The 19,290-nt window shown below is 45.5% G+C and overlaps 1 protein-coding gene across 2 annotated transcripts in view; it reads right to left on the minus strand.

The window, feature by feature from the left end:
* Positions 1–18,857, minus strand: part of LOC106592890 (phospholysine phosphohistidine inorganic pyrophosphate phosphatase) — a 24,188-nt gene extending 5,331 nt beyond the window's left edge. For both annotated transcript variants that reach the window (XR_006756942.1, XM_045687729.1), the window contains exons 1-6: positions 18,649–18,857; positions 16,948–17,135; positions 15,883–16,036; positions 15,436–15,499; positions 15,019–15,111; positions 14,631–14,722 (exon numbers count right to left, since the gene is read on the minus strand). Coding sequence is in view for 1 of the 2 variants with exons in the window: in XM_045687729.1 (XP_045543685.1) it covers positions 14,631–14,722; positions 15,019–15,111; positions 15,436–15,499; positions 15,883–16,036; positions 16,948–17,135; positions 18,649–18,779 (722 nt within the window). In the remaining variant the exon portion in view is untranslated. The remainder of the gene's footprint in view (positions 1–14,630; positions 14,723–15,018; positions 15,112–15,435; positions 15,500–15,882; positions 16,037–16,947; positions 17,136–18,648) is intronic.
* Between the last annotated feature and the right edge of the window lie 433 nt (positions 18,858–19,290).

The following is a 19,290-nucleotide window of genomic DNA, read 5'->3' on the forward strand; positions in this document are numbered from 1 at the left end:
CTGAGGTAATGGACTGACTGGTACTGCTGAGGTAATGGACTGACTGGCACTGCTGAGGTAATGGACTGACTGGTACTGGTAGTGCTGAGGTAATGGACTGACTGGTACTGGTACTGCTGAGGTAATGGACTGACTGGTACTGGTAGTGCTGAGGTAATGGACTGACTGGTACTGGTAGTGCTGAGGTAATGGACTGACTGGTACTGCTGAGGTAATGGACTGACTGGCACTGCTGAGGTAATGGACTGACTGGTACTGCTGAGGTAATGGACTGACTGGTACTGCTGAGGTAATGGACTGACTGGTACTGCTGAGGTAATGGACTGACTGGTACTGGTACTGCTGAGGTAATGGACTGACTGGTACTGCTGAGGTAATGAACTGACTGGTACTGCTGAGGTAATGGACTGACTGGTACTGGTACTGCTGAGGTAATGGACTGACTGGTACTGCTGAGGTAATGAACTGACTGGTACTGCTGAGGTAATGGACTGACTGGTACTGGTACTGCTGAGGTAATGGACTGACTGGGACAAGGGATAGGACTGGGACTGAGAGTAGGACTGGGAATAGGACTTGGCCTGGGGACAGGACTGGGAATAGGACTGCGACTGAGAATAGGACTGGGAATGAGAATAGGACTGGGAATAGGACTGTGGACTGGGGATGTGGATAGGACTGGGACTGAGAATAGGACTGGGAATAGGACTGGGAATAGGACTGGGCCTGGGGACAGGACTGGGAATAGGACTGGGGATAGGACTGGGACTGAGAATAGGACTGGGGATAGGACTGGGACTGAGAATAGGACTGGGAATAGGACTGGGAATAGGACTGGGAATAGGACTGGGAATAGGACTGGGCCTGGGGACAGGACTGGGAATAGGACTGGGACTGGGGCTAGCACTGGGATAGGGAACTGGGAATAGCACTGGGATAGGGGATAGGACTGAGATAGGGAACTGGGGCTATGACTGGGATAGGGAACTGGGGCTAGGACTGGGATAGGGAACTGGGAATAGCACTGGGAACTTGGGCTAGGACTGGGATAGGGAACTGGGGCTAGGACTGGGATAGGGAACTGGGGCTATGACTGGGAATAGGGGATAGGACTGAGATAGGGAACTGGGGCTAGGACTGAGATAGGGAACTGGGGCTAGGACTGGGCACTGGGAATAGGACTAGAAACTGGGGATGGGACTGAAGATATCTGAATATACTAACTACTGTGATATGTGGTTGTCCCACCTAGCTATCTGAAGATGAATATACTAACTACTGTGATATGTGGTTGTCCACCTAGCTATCTGGATATACTAACTACTGTAATATGTGGTTGTCTCATCTAGCTATCTGAATATACTAACTACTGTAATATGTGGTTGTCCACCTAGCTATCTGAATATACTAACTACTGTGATATGTGGTTGTCCCACCTAGCTATCTGGATATACTAACTACTGTAATATGTGGTTGTCCCGCCTAGCTATCTGAATATACTAACTACTGTGATAGGTGGTTGTCCCACCTAGCTATCTGAATATACTAACTACTGTGATATGTGGTTGTCCCACCTAGCTATCTGAATATGCTAACTACTGTGATATGTGGTTGTCCCAACTAGCTATCTGAATATACTAACTACTGTAATATGTGGTTGTCTCACCTAGCTATCTGAATATGCTAACTACTGTAATATGTGGTTGTCCCACCTAGCTATCTGAATATGCTAACTACTGTGATATGTGGTTGTCCCACCTAGCTATCTGAATATGCTAACTACTGTAATATGTGGTTGTCTCACCTAGCTATCTGAATATGCTAACTACTGTAATATGTGGTTGTCCCACCTAGCTATCTGAATATACTAACTACTGTGATATGTGGTTGTCCCACCTAGCTATCTGAATATACTAACTACTGTGATATGTGGTTGTCCCACCTAGCTATCTGAATATACTAACTACTGGGATATGTGGTTGTCCCACCTAGCTATCTGAATATACTAACTACTGGGATATGTGGTTGTCCCACCTAGCTATCTGAATATACTAACTACTGTGATATGTGGTTGTCCCACCTAGCTATCTGAATATGCTAACTACTGTAATATGTGGTTGTCCCACCTAGCTATCTGAATATACTAACTACTGTGATATGTGGTTGTCCCACCTAGCTATCTGAATATACTAACTACTGTGATATGTGGTTGTCATACGTAATTTAAGCAAGTTCATACAGCTGCTATGTTTCAATATGTTGCTACATAGTTGAAAAGGCTATGCAAGGCAAGGGTAGAACAGAGTTCACAGGAGAGTTCATCAGATCAGATTGTTCCCATGCTATTTTCTGTATCAACATCAGCAGTCAGATCTCAGAGGTATTCTAATGTCCCAGCACTCTGCTGGGAGTCCCAGTGCAAACCTGTTCTACATTAAAAGAACACAGTCCTAGGAGCTTCCCCGTGGGAGCGCTCTCTCTGCTTGCTTTTGGTAGCTCATTATATTAGCAAGTTGCCTGCTAGTTAGCATGACAATCCCATCTCCACCAGCTAGCTAGCATGACAATCCCACCTCCACCAGCTAGTTAGCATGACAATCCCACCTCCACCAGCTAGTTAGCATAACAATCCCACCTCCACCAGCCAGCTAGCATAACAATCCCACCTCCACCAGCTAGTTAGCATGACAATCCCACCTCCACCAGCTAGCTAGCATAACAATCCCACCTCCACCAGCTAGCTAGCGTAACAATCCCACCTCCACCAGCTAGCTAGCATGACAATCCCACCTCCACCAGCTAGCTAGCATAACAATCCCACCTCCACCAGCTAGCTAGCATGACAATCCCACCTCCACCAGCTAGCTAGCATGACAATCCCATCTCCACCAGCTAGCTAGCATAACAATCCCACCTCCACCAGCTAGCTAGCATGACAATCCCACCTCCACCAGCTAGTTAGCATGACAATCCCACCTCCACCAGCTAGCTAGCATAACAATCCCACCTCCACCAGCTAGCTAGCATAACAATCCCACCTCCACCAGCTAGCTAGCATGACAATCCCACCTCCAGCAGCAACCTAGCATGATAATCACACCTCCACCAGCTAGCATCCACCAACTGGCTAGCTAGCATGACAATCATGCAGGATGGAGCCATGTATCTGTTAAGGAGGGGGGGGTTACATTGGGTCTATTATGAGGATGGAGCCATGTATCTGTTAAGGGGGGGGTTACACTTGGTCTATTATGAGGATGGAGCCATGTATCTGTTAAGGAGGGAGGGGGTTACACTTGGTCTATTATGAGGATGGAGCCATGTATCTGTTAAGGAGGGGGGGTTACACTTGGTCTATTATGAGGATGGAGCCATGTATCTGTTAAGGAGGAGGAGGGGGGGTTACACTTGGTCTATTATGAGGATGGAGCCATGTATCTGTTAAGGAGGAGGGGGGGGGTTACACTTGGTCTATTATGAGGATAGAGCCATGTATCTGTTGAGGGGGGGGTTACACTTGGTCTATTATGAGGATGGAGCCATGTTTATGTTAAGGAGGAGGGGGGGTTACACTTGGTCTATTATGAGGATGGAGCCATGTATCTGTTAAGGAGGGGGGGTTACACTTGGTCTATTATGAGGATGGAGCCATGTTTATGTTAAGGGGGGGGGGGTTACACTTGGTCTATTATGAGGATGGAGCCATGTATCTGTTACGGGGGGGGGCATTACACTTGGTCTATTATGAGGATGGAGCCATGTATCTGTTAAGGAGGGGGGGGGGGTTAAACTTGGTCTATTATGAGGATGGAGCCATATATCTGTTACGGGGGGGGGATTACACTTGGTCTATTATGAGGATGGAGCCATGTATCTGTTAAGGAGGAGGGGGGGGGTTACACTTGGTCTATTATGAGGATGGAGCCATGTATCTGTTAAGGAGGAGGGGGGGGTTACACTTGGTCTATTATGAGGATGGAGCCATGTATCTGTTAAGGAGGAGGAGGGGGTTACACTTGGTCTATTATGAGGATGGAGCCATGTATCTGTTAAGGAGGAGGGGGGGGGGTTACACTTGGTCTATTATGAGGATAGAGCCATGTATCTGTTAAGGGGGGGTTACACTTGGTCTATTATGAGGATGGAGCAATGTATCTGTTAAGGAGGGGGGGTTACACTTGGTCTATTATGAGGATGGAGCCATGTTTATGTTAAGGAGGAGGGGGGGTTACACTTGGTCTATTATGAGGATGGAGCCATGTATCTGTTAAGGAGGGGGGGGGTTACACTTGGTCTATTATGAGGATGGAGCCATGTATCTGTTGAGGAGGAGGGGGGTTAGACTTGGTCTATTATGAGGATGGAGCCATGAATCTGTTAAGGAGGGGGGGGTTACATTTGGTCTATTATGAGGATGGAGCCATGTATCTGTTAAGGAGGGGGGTTACACTTGGTCTATTATGAGGATGGAGCCATGTATCTGTTAAGGAGGGGGGGGTTAAACTTGGTCTATTATGAGGATGGAGCCATATATCTGTTAAGGGGGGGCATTACACTTGGTCTATTATGAGGATGGAGCCATGTATCTGTTAAGGAGGAGGGGGGGGGTTACACTTGGTCTATTATGAGGATGGAGCCATGTATCTGTTAAAGAGGGGGGCGGGTACACTTGGTCTATTATGAGGATGGAGCCATGTATCTGTTAAGGAGGAGGGGGGGTTACACTTGGTCTATTATGAGGATGGAGCCATGTATCTGTTAAGGAGGAGGGGGGGGGTTACACTTGGTCTATTATGAGGATGGAGCCATGTATCTGTTGAGGAGGGGGGGTTACACTTGGTCTATTATGAGGATGGAGCCATGTATCTGTTAAGGAGGGGGGGGTTACACTTGGTCTATTATGAGGATGGAGCCATGTATCTGTTAAAGAGGGGGGGGTACACTTGGTCTATTATCAGGATGGAGCCATGTATCTGTTAAGGGGGGTTACACTTGGTCTATTATGAGGATGGAGCCATGTATCTGTTAAGGAGGAGGGGGGTTACACTTGGTCTATTATGAGGATGGAGCCATGTATCTGTTAAGGAGGGGGGTTACACTTGGTCTATTATGAGGATGGAACCATGTATCTGTTAAGGAGGGGGGGTTACACTTGGACTATTATGAGGATGGAGCCATGTATCTGTTAAGGGGAGGGGGGTTACACTTGGTCTATTATGAGGATGGAGCAATGTATCTGTTAAGGAGGGGGGGTTACACTTGGTCTATTATGAGGATGGAGCCATGTTTATGTTAAGGAGGAGGGGGGTTACACTTGGTCTATTATGAGGATGGAGCCATGTATCTGTTAAGGAGGGGGGGTTACACTTGGTCTATTATGAGGATGGAGCCATGTATCTGTTGAGGAGGAGGGGGGTTACACTTGGTCTATTATGAGGATGGAGCCATGAATCTGTTAAGGAGGGGGGGGTTACATTTGGTCTATTATGAGGATGGAGCCATGTATCTGTTAAGGAGGGGGGGTTACACTTGGTCTATTATGAGGATGTAGCCATGTATCTGTTAAGGAGGGGGGGGTTAAACTTGGTCTATTATGAGGATGGAGCCATATATCTGTTAAGGGGGGGGGCATTACACTTGGTCTATTATGAGGATGGAGCCATGTATCTGTTAAGGAGGAGGGGGGGGTTACACTTGGTCTATTATGAGGATGGAGCCATGTATCTGTTAAGGAGGAGGGGGGGTTACACTTGGTCTATTATGAGGATGGAGCCATGTATATGTTAAGGAGGAGGGGGGTTACACTTGGTCTATTATGAGGATGGAGCCATGTATCAGTTAAGGAGGAGGGGGGGGTTACACTTGGTCTATTATGAGGATGGAGCCATGTATCTGTTAAGGAGGGGGGGTTACACTTGGTCTATTATGAGGATGGAGCTAATGTATCTGTTAAGGAGGGGGTTACACTTGGTCTATTATGAGGATGGAGCCATGTATCTGTTAAGGAGGAGGGGGGGTTACACTTGGTCTATTATGAGGATGGAGCCATGTATCTGTTAAGGAGGGGGGTTACACTTGGTCTATTATGAGGATGGAGCTAATGTATCTGTTAAGGAGGGGGTTACACTTGGTCTATTATAAGGATGGAGCCATGTATCTGTTAAGGAGGAGGGGGGGGTTACACTTGGTCTATTATGAGGATGGAGCCATGTATCTGTTAAGGAGGAGGGTTGGTTACACTTGGTCTATTATGAGGATGGAGCCATGTATATGTTAAGGAGGAGGGGGGTTACACTTGGTCTATTATGAGGATGGAGCCATGTATCTGTTAAGGAGGGGGGGTTACACTTGGTCTATTATGAGGATGCAGCCTTGTATCTGTTGGGGGTGGGTTACACTTGGTCTATTATGAGGATGGAGCCATGTATCTGTTAAGGAGGAGGGGGTTACACTTGGTCTATTATGAGGATGGAACCATGTATATGTTAAGGGGGGGGTTACACTTGGTCTATTATGAGGATGGAGCCATGTATCTGTTGGGGGGTTACACGTGGTCTATTATGAGGAAGGAGCCATGTATCTGTTAAGGGGGGGGTTACACGTGGTCTATTATGAGGACGGAGCCATGTATCTGTTAAGGAGGAGGGGGAGGTTACACTTGGTCTATTATGAGGATGGAGCCATGTATCTGTTAAGGAGGGGGGGTTACACTTGGTCTATTATGAGGATGGAGCTAATGTATCTGTTAAGGAGGGGGGTTACACTTGGTCTATTATGAGGATGGAGCCATGTATCTGTTAAGGAGGAGGGGGGTTACACTTGGTCTATTATGAGGATGGAGCCATGTATCTGTTAAGGAGGAGGGTTGGTTACACTTGGTCTATTATGAGGATGGAGCCATGTATCTGTTAAGGAGGGGGGTTACACTTGGTCTATTATGAGGATGGAGCCATGTATCTGTTAAGGAGGAGGGGGGGTTACACTTGGTCTATTATGAGGATGTAGCCATGTATCTGTTAAGGGGGGGGGGGTTACACTTGGTCTATTATGAGGATGGAGCCATGTATTTGTTAAGGGGGGTTACACTTGGTCTATTATGAGGATGGAGCCATGTATCTGTTGGGGGGTTACACGTGGTCTATTATGAGGACGGAGCCATGTATCTGTTAAGGAGGAGGGGGAGGTTACACTTGGTCTATTATGAGGATGGAGCCATGTATCTGTTAAGGAGGGGGGGGTTACACTTGGTCTATTATGAGGATGGAGCCATGTATCTGTTAAGGAGGGGGAGGGGTTACACTTGGTCTATTATGAGGATGGAGCCATGTATCTGTTAAGGAGGAGGGGGGGGGTTACACTTGGTCTATTATGAGGATGGAGCCATGTATCTGTTAAGGAGGGGGGGACACTTGGTCTATTATGAGGATGGAGCCATGTATCTGTTAAGGAGGGGGGGGTTACACTTGGTCTATTATGAGGATGGAGCCATGTATCTGTTAAGAAGGGGGGGGGTTACACTTGGTCTATTATGAGGATGGAGCCATGTATCTGTTAAGGAGGGGGGGGTTACACTTGGTCTATTATGAGGATGGAGCCATGTATCTGTTAAGGAGGGGGGGTTACACTTGGTCTATTATGAGGATGGAGCCATGTATCTGTTAAGGGGGGGTTACACTTGGTCTATTATGAGGATGGAGCCATGTATCTGTTAAGGAGGGGGGTTACACTTGGTCTATTATGAGGATGGAGCCATGTATCTGTTAAGGAGGGGGGGGTTACACTTGGTCTATTATGAGGATGGAGCCATGTATCTGTTAAGGAGGGGGGTTACACTTGGTCTATTATGAGGATGGAGCCATGTATCTGTTAAGGAGGGGGGTTACACTTGGTCTATAATGAGGATGGAGCCATGTATCTGTTAAGGAGGAGGGGGGGTTACACTTGGTCTATAATGAGGATGGAGCCATGTATCTGTTAAGGGGGGGGGTTACACTTGGTCTATTATGAGGATGGAGCCATGTATTTGTTAAGGGGGGTTACACTTGGTCTATTATGAGGATGGAGCCATGTATCTGTTAAGGAGGAGGGGGGGGTTACACTTGGTCTATTATGAGGATGGAGCCATGTATCTGTTAAGGAGGAGGGGGGGGTTACACTTGGTCTATTATGAGGATGGAGCCATGTATCTGTTAAGGAGGAGGGTTGGTTACACTTGGTCTATTATGAGGATGGAGCCATGTATATGTTAAGGAGGAGGGGGGGTTACACTTGGTCTATTATGAGGATGGAGCCATGTATCTGTTAAGGAGGAGGGGGGGGGTTACACTTGGTCTATTATGAGGATGGAGCCATGTATCTGTTGGGGGGGTTACACTTGGTCTATTATGAGGATGCAGCCATGTATCTGTTGGGGGTGGGTTACACTTGGTCTATTATGAGGATGGAGCCATGTATCTGTTAAGGAGGAGGGGGGTTACACTTGGTCTATTATGAGGATGTAGCCATGTATCTGTTAAGGAGGGGGGTTACACTTGGTCTATTATGAGGATGGAACCATGTATATGTTAAGGGGGGTTACACTTGGTCTATTATGAGGATGGAGCCATGTATCTGTTAAGGAGGGGGGTTACACTTGGTCTATTATGAGGATGGAGCCATGTATCTGTTAAGGAGAGGGGGGGGGTTACACTTGGTCTATTATGAGGATGGAGCCATGTATCTGTTAAGGAGGGGGGGGTACTCTTGGTCTATTATGAGGATGGAGCCATGTATCTGTTAAGGAGGAGGGGGGGGTTACACTTGGTCTATTATGAGGATGGAGCCATGTATATGTTAAGGAGGGGGGGTTACACTTGGTCTATTATGAGGATGGAGCCATGTATCAGTTAAGGAGGAGGGGGGGGTTACACTTAGCTACCAAACATTCCATCCACACAACAAAGTGTTGGAGCCATGTATCTGTTAAGGAGGGGGGGGTTACGCCTGGTCTATTATGAGGATGGAGCCATATATCTGTTAAGGAGGAGGGGGGGATTACACTTAGCTACCAAACATTCCATCCACACAACAAAGTGTTCTCCGACAAACAAGGATTTATCATCACCGGGAGAAAAAAAAAAAAGTGCGTGTTTTTTTTCTCCATTCCGTATTTCTTATAGCCATAAACATGGCCTTTATTTCCTAATCGGCTTTTTGGCATCATGATTCCATAACCCCAAAGGAGGACGAGGAGGAGGTCAAGAACAGGGTCATTAATATCACATCTGGCTGGAGATATGAATAAGTACTTTTTATCTCCCTCCGTGTTCTCCCTCAGTAGGGTACAATACAGCCATTTGAAGCAGGCAGCCATATTGGAAGGCCTGGTAACAGATTTACGGTGTTATAGCAGCCATATTGGAAGGCCTGGTAACATATTTACGGTGTTATAGCAGCCATATTGGAAGGTCTGGTAACAGATTTAGGATGTTATAGCAGCCATATTGGAAGGTCTGGTAACAGATTTAGGATGTTATAGCAGCCATATTGGAAGGTCTGGTAACAGACTTAGGATGTTATAGCAGCCATATTGGAAGGTCTGGTAACAGATTTAGGATGTTATAGCAGCCATATTGGAAGGTCTGGTAACAGATTTAGGATGTTATAGCAGCCATATTGGAAGGTCTGGTAACAGATTTACGGTGTTATAGCAGCCATATTGGAAGGTCTGGTAACAGATTTAGGATGTTATAGCAGCCATATTGGAAGGTCTGGTAACAGATTTAGGATGTTATAGCAGCCATATTGGAAGGCCTGGTAACAGATTTAGGATGTTATAGCAGCCATATTGGAAGGCTGGTAACAGATTTAGGATGTTATAGCAGCCATATTGGAAGGCCTGGTAACAGATTTAGGATGTTATAGCAGCCATATTGGAAGGCTGGTAACAGATTTACGGTGTTATAGAAGCCATATTGGAAGGTCTGGTATCAGATTTACGGTGTTATAGCAGCCATATTGGAAGGTCTGGTAACAGATTTACGGTGTTATAGCAGCCATATTGGAAGGTCTGGTAACAGATTTAGGATGTTATAAGCAGCCATATTGGAAGGTCTGGTAACAGATTTAGGGTGTTATAGCAGCCATATTGGAAGGTCTGGTAACAGATTTAGGATGTTATAGCAGCCATATTGGAAGGTCTGGTAACAGATTTAGGATGTTATAGCAGCCATATTGGAAGGTCTGGTAACAGATTTAGGATGTTATAGCAGCCATATTGGAAGGTCTGGTAACAGATTTAGGGTGTTATAGCAGCCATATTGGAAGGTCTGGTAACAGATTTAGGGTGTTATAGCAGCCATATTGGAAGGTCTGGTAACAGATTTAGGATGTTATAGCAGCCATATTGGAAGGTCTGGTAACAGATTTAGGATGTTATAGCAGCCATATTGGAAGGTCTGGTAACAGATTTAGGATGTTATAGCAGCCATATTGGAAGGTCTGGTAACAGATTTACGGTGTTATAGCAGCCATATTGGAAGGTCTGGTAACAGATTTAGGGTGTTATAGCAGCCATATTGGAAGGTCTGGTAACAGATTTAGGATGTTATAGCAGCCATATTGGAAGGTCTGGTGGGAACTACACAGAAGGCCTGAGACAGAGCACTGACAGAGCAGCACCTGGTTGACTTGGTCTCGTCCCAAATGGCATCCTATCCCCTAGAGAGTGTACTACTACTTTTGAACTACTAAAGTAATAGGGTTCCATTTGGAACGTAACCTTGGAGACAGCCAGCTGTCTTTTCCCACATCTCGCTGTGGTTTATGGCTGTTCCCTGCTCTCCACAGAATTTACGGGTCATGCAAGGCTAAACAAGGCTAAATCTCACGTCTCACACTCACAATAAAAGTAGCAGACAGTGTTTGTGTGAGGCTGAACAGCCTTCTGGACATCAGTTACATGACGCCACAAACACACCGTCGGCCCCCCTTGGCTCAGATCAGTGCCAATTTGTCACTGTGTGTGTGTGTGTGTGTGTGTGTGTGTGTGTGTGTGTGTGTGTGTGTGTGTGTGTGTGTTGTGTGTGTGGGTGTATGTGTGTGTGTGTATACACTACCGTTCAAATGTTTGGGCTTACTTAGAAATGTCCTTGTTTTTGAAAGAAAAACTATTTTTTTGTCCATTAAAATAACATCAAATTGATCAGAAATACAGTGTAGACATTGTTAATGTTGTAAATGACTATTGTAGCTGGAAACGGCAGATTTTTTTTATAGAATATCTACATAGGGGTACAGAGGCCCATTATCAGCAACCATCACTCCTGTGTTCCAATGGCATATTGTGTTTGCTAATCCACGTTTATCATTTTAAAAGGCTAATTGATCATTAGAAACCCTTTTGCAATTATTTTAGCACAGCTGAAAACGGTTGTGCTAATTAAAAAGCATAAATCTGTCCGTCTTTAGACTACTTGAGTATCTGGAGCATCAGCATTTCAGGGTTCGATTACAGGCTCAAAATGGCCTGAAACAAAGACCTTTCTTCTGAAACTCGTCAGTCTATTCTTGTTCAGAGAAATTAAGGCTATTCCATGTGAGAAATTGCCAAGAAACTGAAGATCTTGTACAACGCTGTGTACTACTCTCTTCACAGAACAGTGCTCTAACCAGAATAGAAAGAGGAGTGGGAGGCCCCGGTGCACAACTGAGCAAGAGAACAAGTACATTAGAGTGTCTAGTTTGAGACACACTCCTCAACTGACAGCTTCATTAAATATTACCCGTAAAACACCAGTCTCAACGTCAGCAGTGAAGAGGCCACTCCGGAATGCTGGCCTTCTAGGCAGAGTTGCAAAGAAAAAGCCATATCTCAGACTGGCCAATAAAAACAAAAGATTAAGATGGGCAAAAGAACACAGACACTGGACAGAGGAACTCTGCCGTTAAGGCCAGCATCCCGGAGTCTCCCTTTCACTGTTGAACCAGTGGGACTCTTAGACCAGGCTAACCCAGTGGGGGGACTCTTAGACCAGGCTAACCCAGTGGGGGACTCTTAGACCAGGCTAACCCAGTGGGGGGACTCGGAGACCAGGCTAACCCAGTGGGGGGACTCGGAGACCAGGCTAACCCAGTGGGGGGACTCGGAGACCAGGCTAACCCAGTGGGGGGACTCGGAGACCAGACTAACCCAGTGGGGGACTCTTAGACCAGGCTAACCCAGTGGGGGGACTCGGAGACCAGGCTAACCCAGTGGGGGGTATAATACTGTTCATTATACAAGAATACATCTCAAAGTACAGAAAATAAAAGATAAACTCAAATAAAAAAAATATATAAAATCTATATACAGTATAATATGTAAAACCAATATAGATGTTGTTGTGTTGGTTGTGTGACGGACTCCCCTGGGGTCCTGTGTTGTATGGCTGACTGTCCTGGGGTCCTGTGTTGTGTGACTGACTGTCCTGGGGCCCTGTGTTGTGTGGCTGACTGTCCTGGGGCCCTGTGTTGTGTGGCTGACTGTCCTGGGGCCCTGTGTTGTGTGGCTGACTGTCCTGGGGCCCTGTGTTGTGTGGCTGACTGTCCTGGGGTCCTGTGTTGTATGGCTGACTGTCCTGGGGTCCTGTGTTGTATGGCTGACTGTCCTGGGGCCCTGTGTTGTGTGGCTGACTGTCCTGGGGTCCTGTGTTGTGTGGCTGACTGTCCTGGGGTCCTGTGTTGTGTGGCTGACTGTCCTGGGGTCCTGTGTTGTGTGGCTGACTGTCCTGGGGTCCTGTGTTGTATGGCTGACTGTCATGGGGTCCTGTGTTGTGTGGCTGACTGTCCTGGGGCCCTGTGTTGTATGGCTGACTGTCCTGGGGTCCTGTGTTGTGTGGCTGACTGTCCTGGGGTCCTGTGTTGTGTGGCTGACTGTCCTGGGGTCCTGTGTTGTATGGCTGGCTGTCCTGGGGTCCTGTGTTGTGTGGCTGACTGTCCTGGGGTCCTGTGTTGTGTGGCTGACTGTCCTGGGGTCCTGTGTTGTGTGGCTGACTGTCCTGGGGTCCTGTGTTGTATGGCTGACTGTCCTGGGGTCCTGTGTTGTGTGGCTGACTGTCCTGGGGCCCTGTGTTGTATGGCTGACTGTCCTGGGGTCCTGTGTTGTGTGGCTGACTGTCCTGGGGTCCTGTGTTGTGTGGCTGACTGTCCTGGGGTCCTGTGTTGTATGGCTGGCTGTCCTGGGGTCCTGTGTTGTGTGGCTGACTGTCCTGGGGTCCTGTGTTGTGTGGCTGACTGTCCTGGGGTCCTGTGTTGTGTGGCTGACTGTCCTGGGGTCCTGTGTTGTGTGGCTGACTGTCCTGGGGTCCTGTGTTGTGTGGCTGACTGTCCTGTGTTGTGTGGCTGACTGTCCTGGGGTCCTGTGTTGTATGGCTGACTGTCCTGGGGCCCTGTGTTGTGTGGCTGACTGTCCTGGGGCCCTGTGTTGTACAGTACCAGTCAAAAGTTTGGACACCTACTCATTCAAGGGTTTTTCTTTATTTTTACTATTTTCTACATTGTAGAATAACAGTTTAGACATCACAACTATGAAATAACACATATGGAATCATGTAGTAACCAAAAAAGTGTTAAACAAATCAAAATAAATGTTATATTTTATATTCTTCAAAGTAGCCAACCTTTGCCTTAATGACAGCTTTGCACTCTTCCATATGTGTTATTTCATAGTTGTGATGTCTTCACTGTTATTCTACAATGTAGAAAATAGTAAAAATAAAGAAAAACCCTTGAATGAGTAGGTCAAAACATTCGACTGGTAGGTTCCACAGTTGACAGCGCATGTCAGAGCAAAAACCAAGCCATGAGGTCGAAGGAATGGTCGGTAGCAGTAATCTAGTCAGACTACAGACTAATACAGAGAGGTAGCAGTAATCTAGTCAGACTACAGACTAATACAGAGAGGTAGCAGTAATCTAGTCAGACTACAGACTAATACAGAGGGTAGCAGTAATCTAGTCAGACTACAGACTAATACAGAGAGGTAGCAGTAATCTAGTCAGGCTACAGACTAATACAGAGAGGTAGCAGTAATCTAGTCAGGCTACAGACTAATACAGAGAGGTAGCAGTAATCTAGTCAGGCTACAGACTAATACAGAGAGGTAGCAGTAATCTAGTCAGACTACAGACTAATACAGAGAGGTAGCAGTAATCTAGTCAGGCTACAGACTAATACAGAGGTAGCAGTAATCTAGTCAGACTACAGACTCATAAATCATCCTAAAAGGGGAAGAGTATGGATGGGATTGTGGCAGAGCTGTATTTAACATTTGGATAACATAAAGATATTTTCAGCATCTTCTTAATGAAATAAACAAAACTCTAATGGTCAGTTTCACAGACACAGAGTAAACCTTGGACCAAAAAGTTCTCAATGGGGACTCTCCATCGAAAATAGTATTTTTAGTCCTTAGACTTAATCTGTGTCCAGGAAAATGCCCCTAAAAATGGAGGTAAAACAGGCCTATAGTAAAAGAGATAGCCTTTTGCAGTTATTGTAGTGTTAGACTGTCCTCTTGTGGTCGTTGATGGGACAGTTGGTTTCTGCCTGCATTCATTTCAACGATGTGAAGCCAAACATACGGACGTCAACATACATAAACAAACACCTACCTGTATTTTCCTGTCCTCACTTGGACACCCTTCATTCCACAGTGTTGCGCCCCGCCCACATCATTCACCAGATCGTCACCAATCATCAGAGTCTGAGAGAGAGACAGAGACAGACAGACAGAGACAGACAGACAGACAGACAGACAGACAGACAGACAGACAGACAGACAGACAGACAGACAGACAGACAGACGCACAGAGACAGACAGACAGACAGACAGACAGACAGACAGACAGACAGACAGACAGACAGACAGACAGAGAGAGACAGAGAGAGAGAGAGAGAGAGACAGAGAGAGAGAGAGAGAGAGACAGAGAGAGGGAGGAGGATAGCTCAGAATCCTTATTAAATGAATGTATATGCGCTGGATTTGTTTTTAAAACCTACCTGGTGTGACTGAATCCCCATGTCATCCAGAACTTTCTGAAAGAACATGGGGTCTGGCTTCCCAATGACCTCAGCTTCTACATCACAGGCATACTGATGGAGAGAAACACAAAGACCGTTGACAAACAGAGATGACTACAAGTTCCCACAAAGGTCTGGGGGAGATATCAACGGGCTTTGACTTAAAAATAAATACAAATTTAAAAAAAATAATAGGTGAGTTTATTAATTATTGTATTTTTGTATATATATAATTATAATTATTTTATACGCTCGTCTGTTACTGTCACTTTGTCATATTGTTGTCTAATATATTTTCATTTTTGTTTTGAATGTTCATAATTGGAAAATGCAAAAATAAAATATATATATTTTTAAAACTCACCAACTCTGTGTGTGTAGCATAAAACCACCCACCTCCAATGCCTTCATGTAAACCCCAACATCCAGTTTCAAGCCATCGTCCTCTTTGTAGTACTTCCTATAAAGATCACACAGTGGACCTCAGGGTTAAAGTAGAGCTGAAGGTAACTTCCTATAAAGATCACACAGTGGACCTCAGGGTTAAAGTAGAGCTGAAGGTAACTTCCTATAAAGATCACACAGTGGACCTCAGGGTTAAAGTAGAGCTGAAGGTAACTACATATAAAGATCACACAGTGGACCTCAGGGTTAAAGTAGAGCTGAAGGTAACTTCCTATAAAGATCACACAGTGGACCTCAGGGTTAAAGTAGAGCTGCAGGAATATCTTTCTGAATAAATCAGGCCTTTATTACTGGGTTGTTACTACACGATAATAGCATTATTATCCGAGAATAAAGGGGGTAAATGAGTGTGTATAGTGTGTGTATGACTGCACCTACCCTCGGCCCAGAGAGAACAGTACTGGTTTCTCCAGCGCTATGAGAACTCTGAAGGCATCGTTGAGGTTCCGGTAGGAGAACTTCTCTGCTGCGTCTCCTATGACAACACAGTTTGGGTTGGTCTTCTCAACACTGTCGAACTCAGGGAGGACACCTGGAACGAACCAAACAAACACAGTATACATGATCACTTTGCATAGAAACAGACAAATTCAAACAACATTCAAAAAAACTTTATTATCCATTAAGTAACACAGAATGGAAAATTGTCTTCCATTAAAAGGAGAACAGACATAAGAACACAGACATTGAGCATGTTCATGTCAGTTCAGGAACTTATTTAGGATCTCAGTGATTTATCCCGGGAAAAGGGGAGTGGTTTTAGGCAGTAAATCCGGGTAAGTGGGTTCCCGCAATTCAACCCTAGTCTCCGACCAGACGGCAGCATATTGAAGGATGCTTGCAGTTAGTGGCTGTGGTCATTGAAGACCCGGGTTGCTTTCCTTGTGAGGTTCTGTGTGTAAAGTTCCAGGGAGTTGTAGCTGTTTGTTGCCGACTAGATCTGCCCTGACTACGTGTGCCAGTTTACTCCTGTTCCGGACTGAGGGGTTCCCTCATACCAGGAGGGGACGTTGAAGATGACAACACTCTGGGTAGCCTTCCTAAAGTCACACAGGGAGGCAGAATCAGGAAGAACAAATGACAGGGTAACTTAGAACCAGGCTAGGTAAGAGTAACTGAGTGTGTATGAAACTTGTGAGCTGTGGAACGATTCTCTTAATGTACAATAAACATCATTTGGGGTCTCCCGAGTGGCACAGCAGTCTAAGGCACTCCATCTCAGTGCTCGAGGCATCACTGTAGACACCTTGGTTCAATTCCAGGCTGTATCACAACCGGCCGTGATTGGGAGTCCCATAGGGCGACGCACAATTGGCCCAGCGTCGTCTAGGTTTGGCCAGTGTAGGCCCGTCATTGTAAATAAGAATTTGTTCTGAAACTGACTTGCCTAGTTAATAAATAAAAAGTTAGATTTAAAAATCATTAACATGATGAATTCATTACCATTGTAGACCAGCAGGTGGGGTCGTAGCCCCCTCTCCTTCAGGACAGCCACGGCAGCCGGGGCTGGGGAGAACACCTCACACACAGAGATATCAAAGCCCATCCTCTGCAGCTCGGCTACAAACACCTCCCGTGTGGCCTGGGTCTCGTTGGTACAGAAACGCAGCTGCAGATCCGAGGCCTTTAGCCTGTATGGAGAAAGATTTTGACATAATCATTTTTTACATTTAACATTTTTTTGTTATTTGGCAGATGTTCTTTATCCAGAGCCATTTACAGTAAGTGTATTCATCCTAAATTAGCTAGGTGAGACAACCACATATCTCAAGTCATAGTCAGGAAATGTTCCTCAACACAGTCAGTGATAGTATGAAAAGACAAGTCGAATGTAAAATTATAAAAAAATGTTTTTGCGTTATGGGATTTAATCAAGACATTTTGATAACCTCATTAATCTCATTCGCCAAACACTTCCTTATATGCGCTATGCAAATGTATCCATGGGATGAGGTTTGATTACCAGTGGGTTGGAGTTCTTCCGTTTTAATCAAGGATACTATTCCTCCATACACCTGCTGGGAGTAAGTCCAGGTGAGTTTACTGTACTAATAGGGGTTGATATTATAACCTTGTTAGACTGCAGAACAGATACATTACTAATAGGGTTGATATTATAACCTTGGTAGACTGCAGAACAGATACATTACTAATAGGGGTTGATATTATAACCTTGGTAGACTGCAGAACAGATACATTACTAATAGGGTTGATATTATAACCTTGGTAGACTGCAGAACAGATACATTACTAATAGGGTTGAAATTATAACCTTGGTAGACTGCAGAACAGATACAGTAAAACCACATTCTCTACTTGACTCTGAACCAAAAAACAACCCCAGTAAAGAAATAGAAACAAATCCAATCATTAGGCTACAATGAATCTATGCATGCGTCGTCCCCGAAAGGACATTCAACTGATCTGCACGTTTACACATTGCATTTATTTGGTATTTTATTGGATTGTAGAAATAATGTATTCAGTGCTTCAGTGAGTAACAGCTCTGGAGCAATCTTGCCACCAGTTTTGAATGTTTGACATTAGGTTACACAGACTGATCCAAAACCAGACTCACACTGAGACACCCCATTCCATAGTTAAACAACATTCAGAACCTAACTCGACCCATGTAATAGAAGTGTCATATAGCTGTTGTAGAGATGTAATAAACTGTAATAGAGCTTCCTGTTTCTGCAGTATATCATGTGTTCTGTTGCTACATTTCAATATGAATTTCATCTAAAGGCTAAATTGTTGTACCCCATCGTTGCTGATGTATAAACCTCACTTTCTCACTGCTTCTACCTATAAAACGCCACACGTCTAAAGACTTTGAATAGAAGCTTTCCAACTGGATTCGGCCATCCCGAAAAAGAGTGAAAACTCAAAAAGAGTTGGCTAGAAACTGATGAGATCAATCCCAAAAAAGAACAACCACACGGCCGCTTCACTGCTGGCTGCCGGTCGGCAATAGATTTGCCCCGTTCAGGCATGTAAATTATTAGATTAGAACATGTAACATTTCTATCTGAAGGAGTCTAGTTAATATGTTTTCACTCGGACCCACTGTCCCGAAACAGTGTCCGTCCTCTGAATGCCATTGGGTACAGCTCTACCTAGAAGCCAACCTAACCTCCTCACCTTTTCACCGCTTCTACGGAGCCTGGAATTGGAGAGCCGCCGTCTTCTCCGGCATCATATAACACGCCGCACATGTCTAAAATCACACCTTTCAAACTTTTGACGGAGTCTTCCCAGGTGGTAGCTGCCATGACGAAAAAAGTGACACAGTGAAAGAGCTGATTCTTCTTCTTCTACTTCTGGCGGATCGCATCCAACTTTTAGATGTTTACATCGCCACCTACTGTACTGGAGTGTGAGGCCAGTCACAGCCTACCTACATTAAATTATCTTTATTATTCCTGTTCCTCTAAGAAATTGAAATAGCGCCCTAGACACCATCACCTACACTCATTAAAACCCACTACCCCCATTCCACTACTTTGATCCTATCTGTTCCTGCACCATGCCAACGGCCAGGGAGGACAGGACACCACCACTCATTAAAACCCACTACCCCATTCCACTACTTTGATCCTATCTGTTCCTGCACCATGCCAACGGCCTGGGAGGACAGGACACCACCACTGATTAAAACCCACTACCCCCATTCCACTACTTTGATCCTATCTGTTCCTGCACCATGCCAACGGCCTGGGAGGACGGGACACCACCACTCATCATAGGCGGAAATCCCAGGGGGGACGGTGGGGACATGGCTCC

The sequence above is a fragment of the Salmo salar genome, chromosome ssa01 (assembly GCF_905237065.1).
Source record: "Salmo salar chromosome ssa01, Ssal_v3.1, whole genome shotgun sequence".
NCBI lineage: Eukaryota > Metazoa > Chordata > Actinopteri > Salmoniformes > Salmonidae > Salmo > Salmo salar.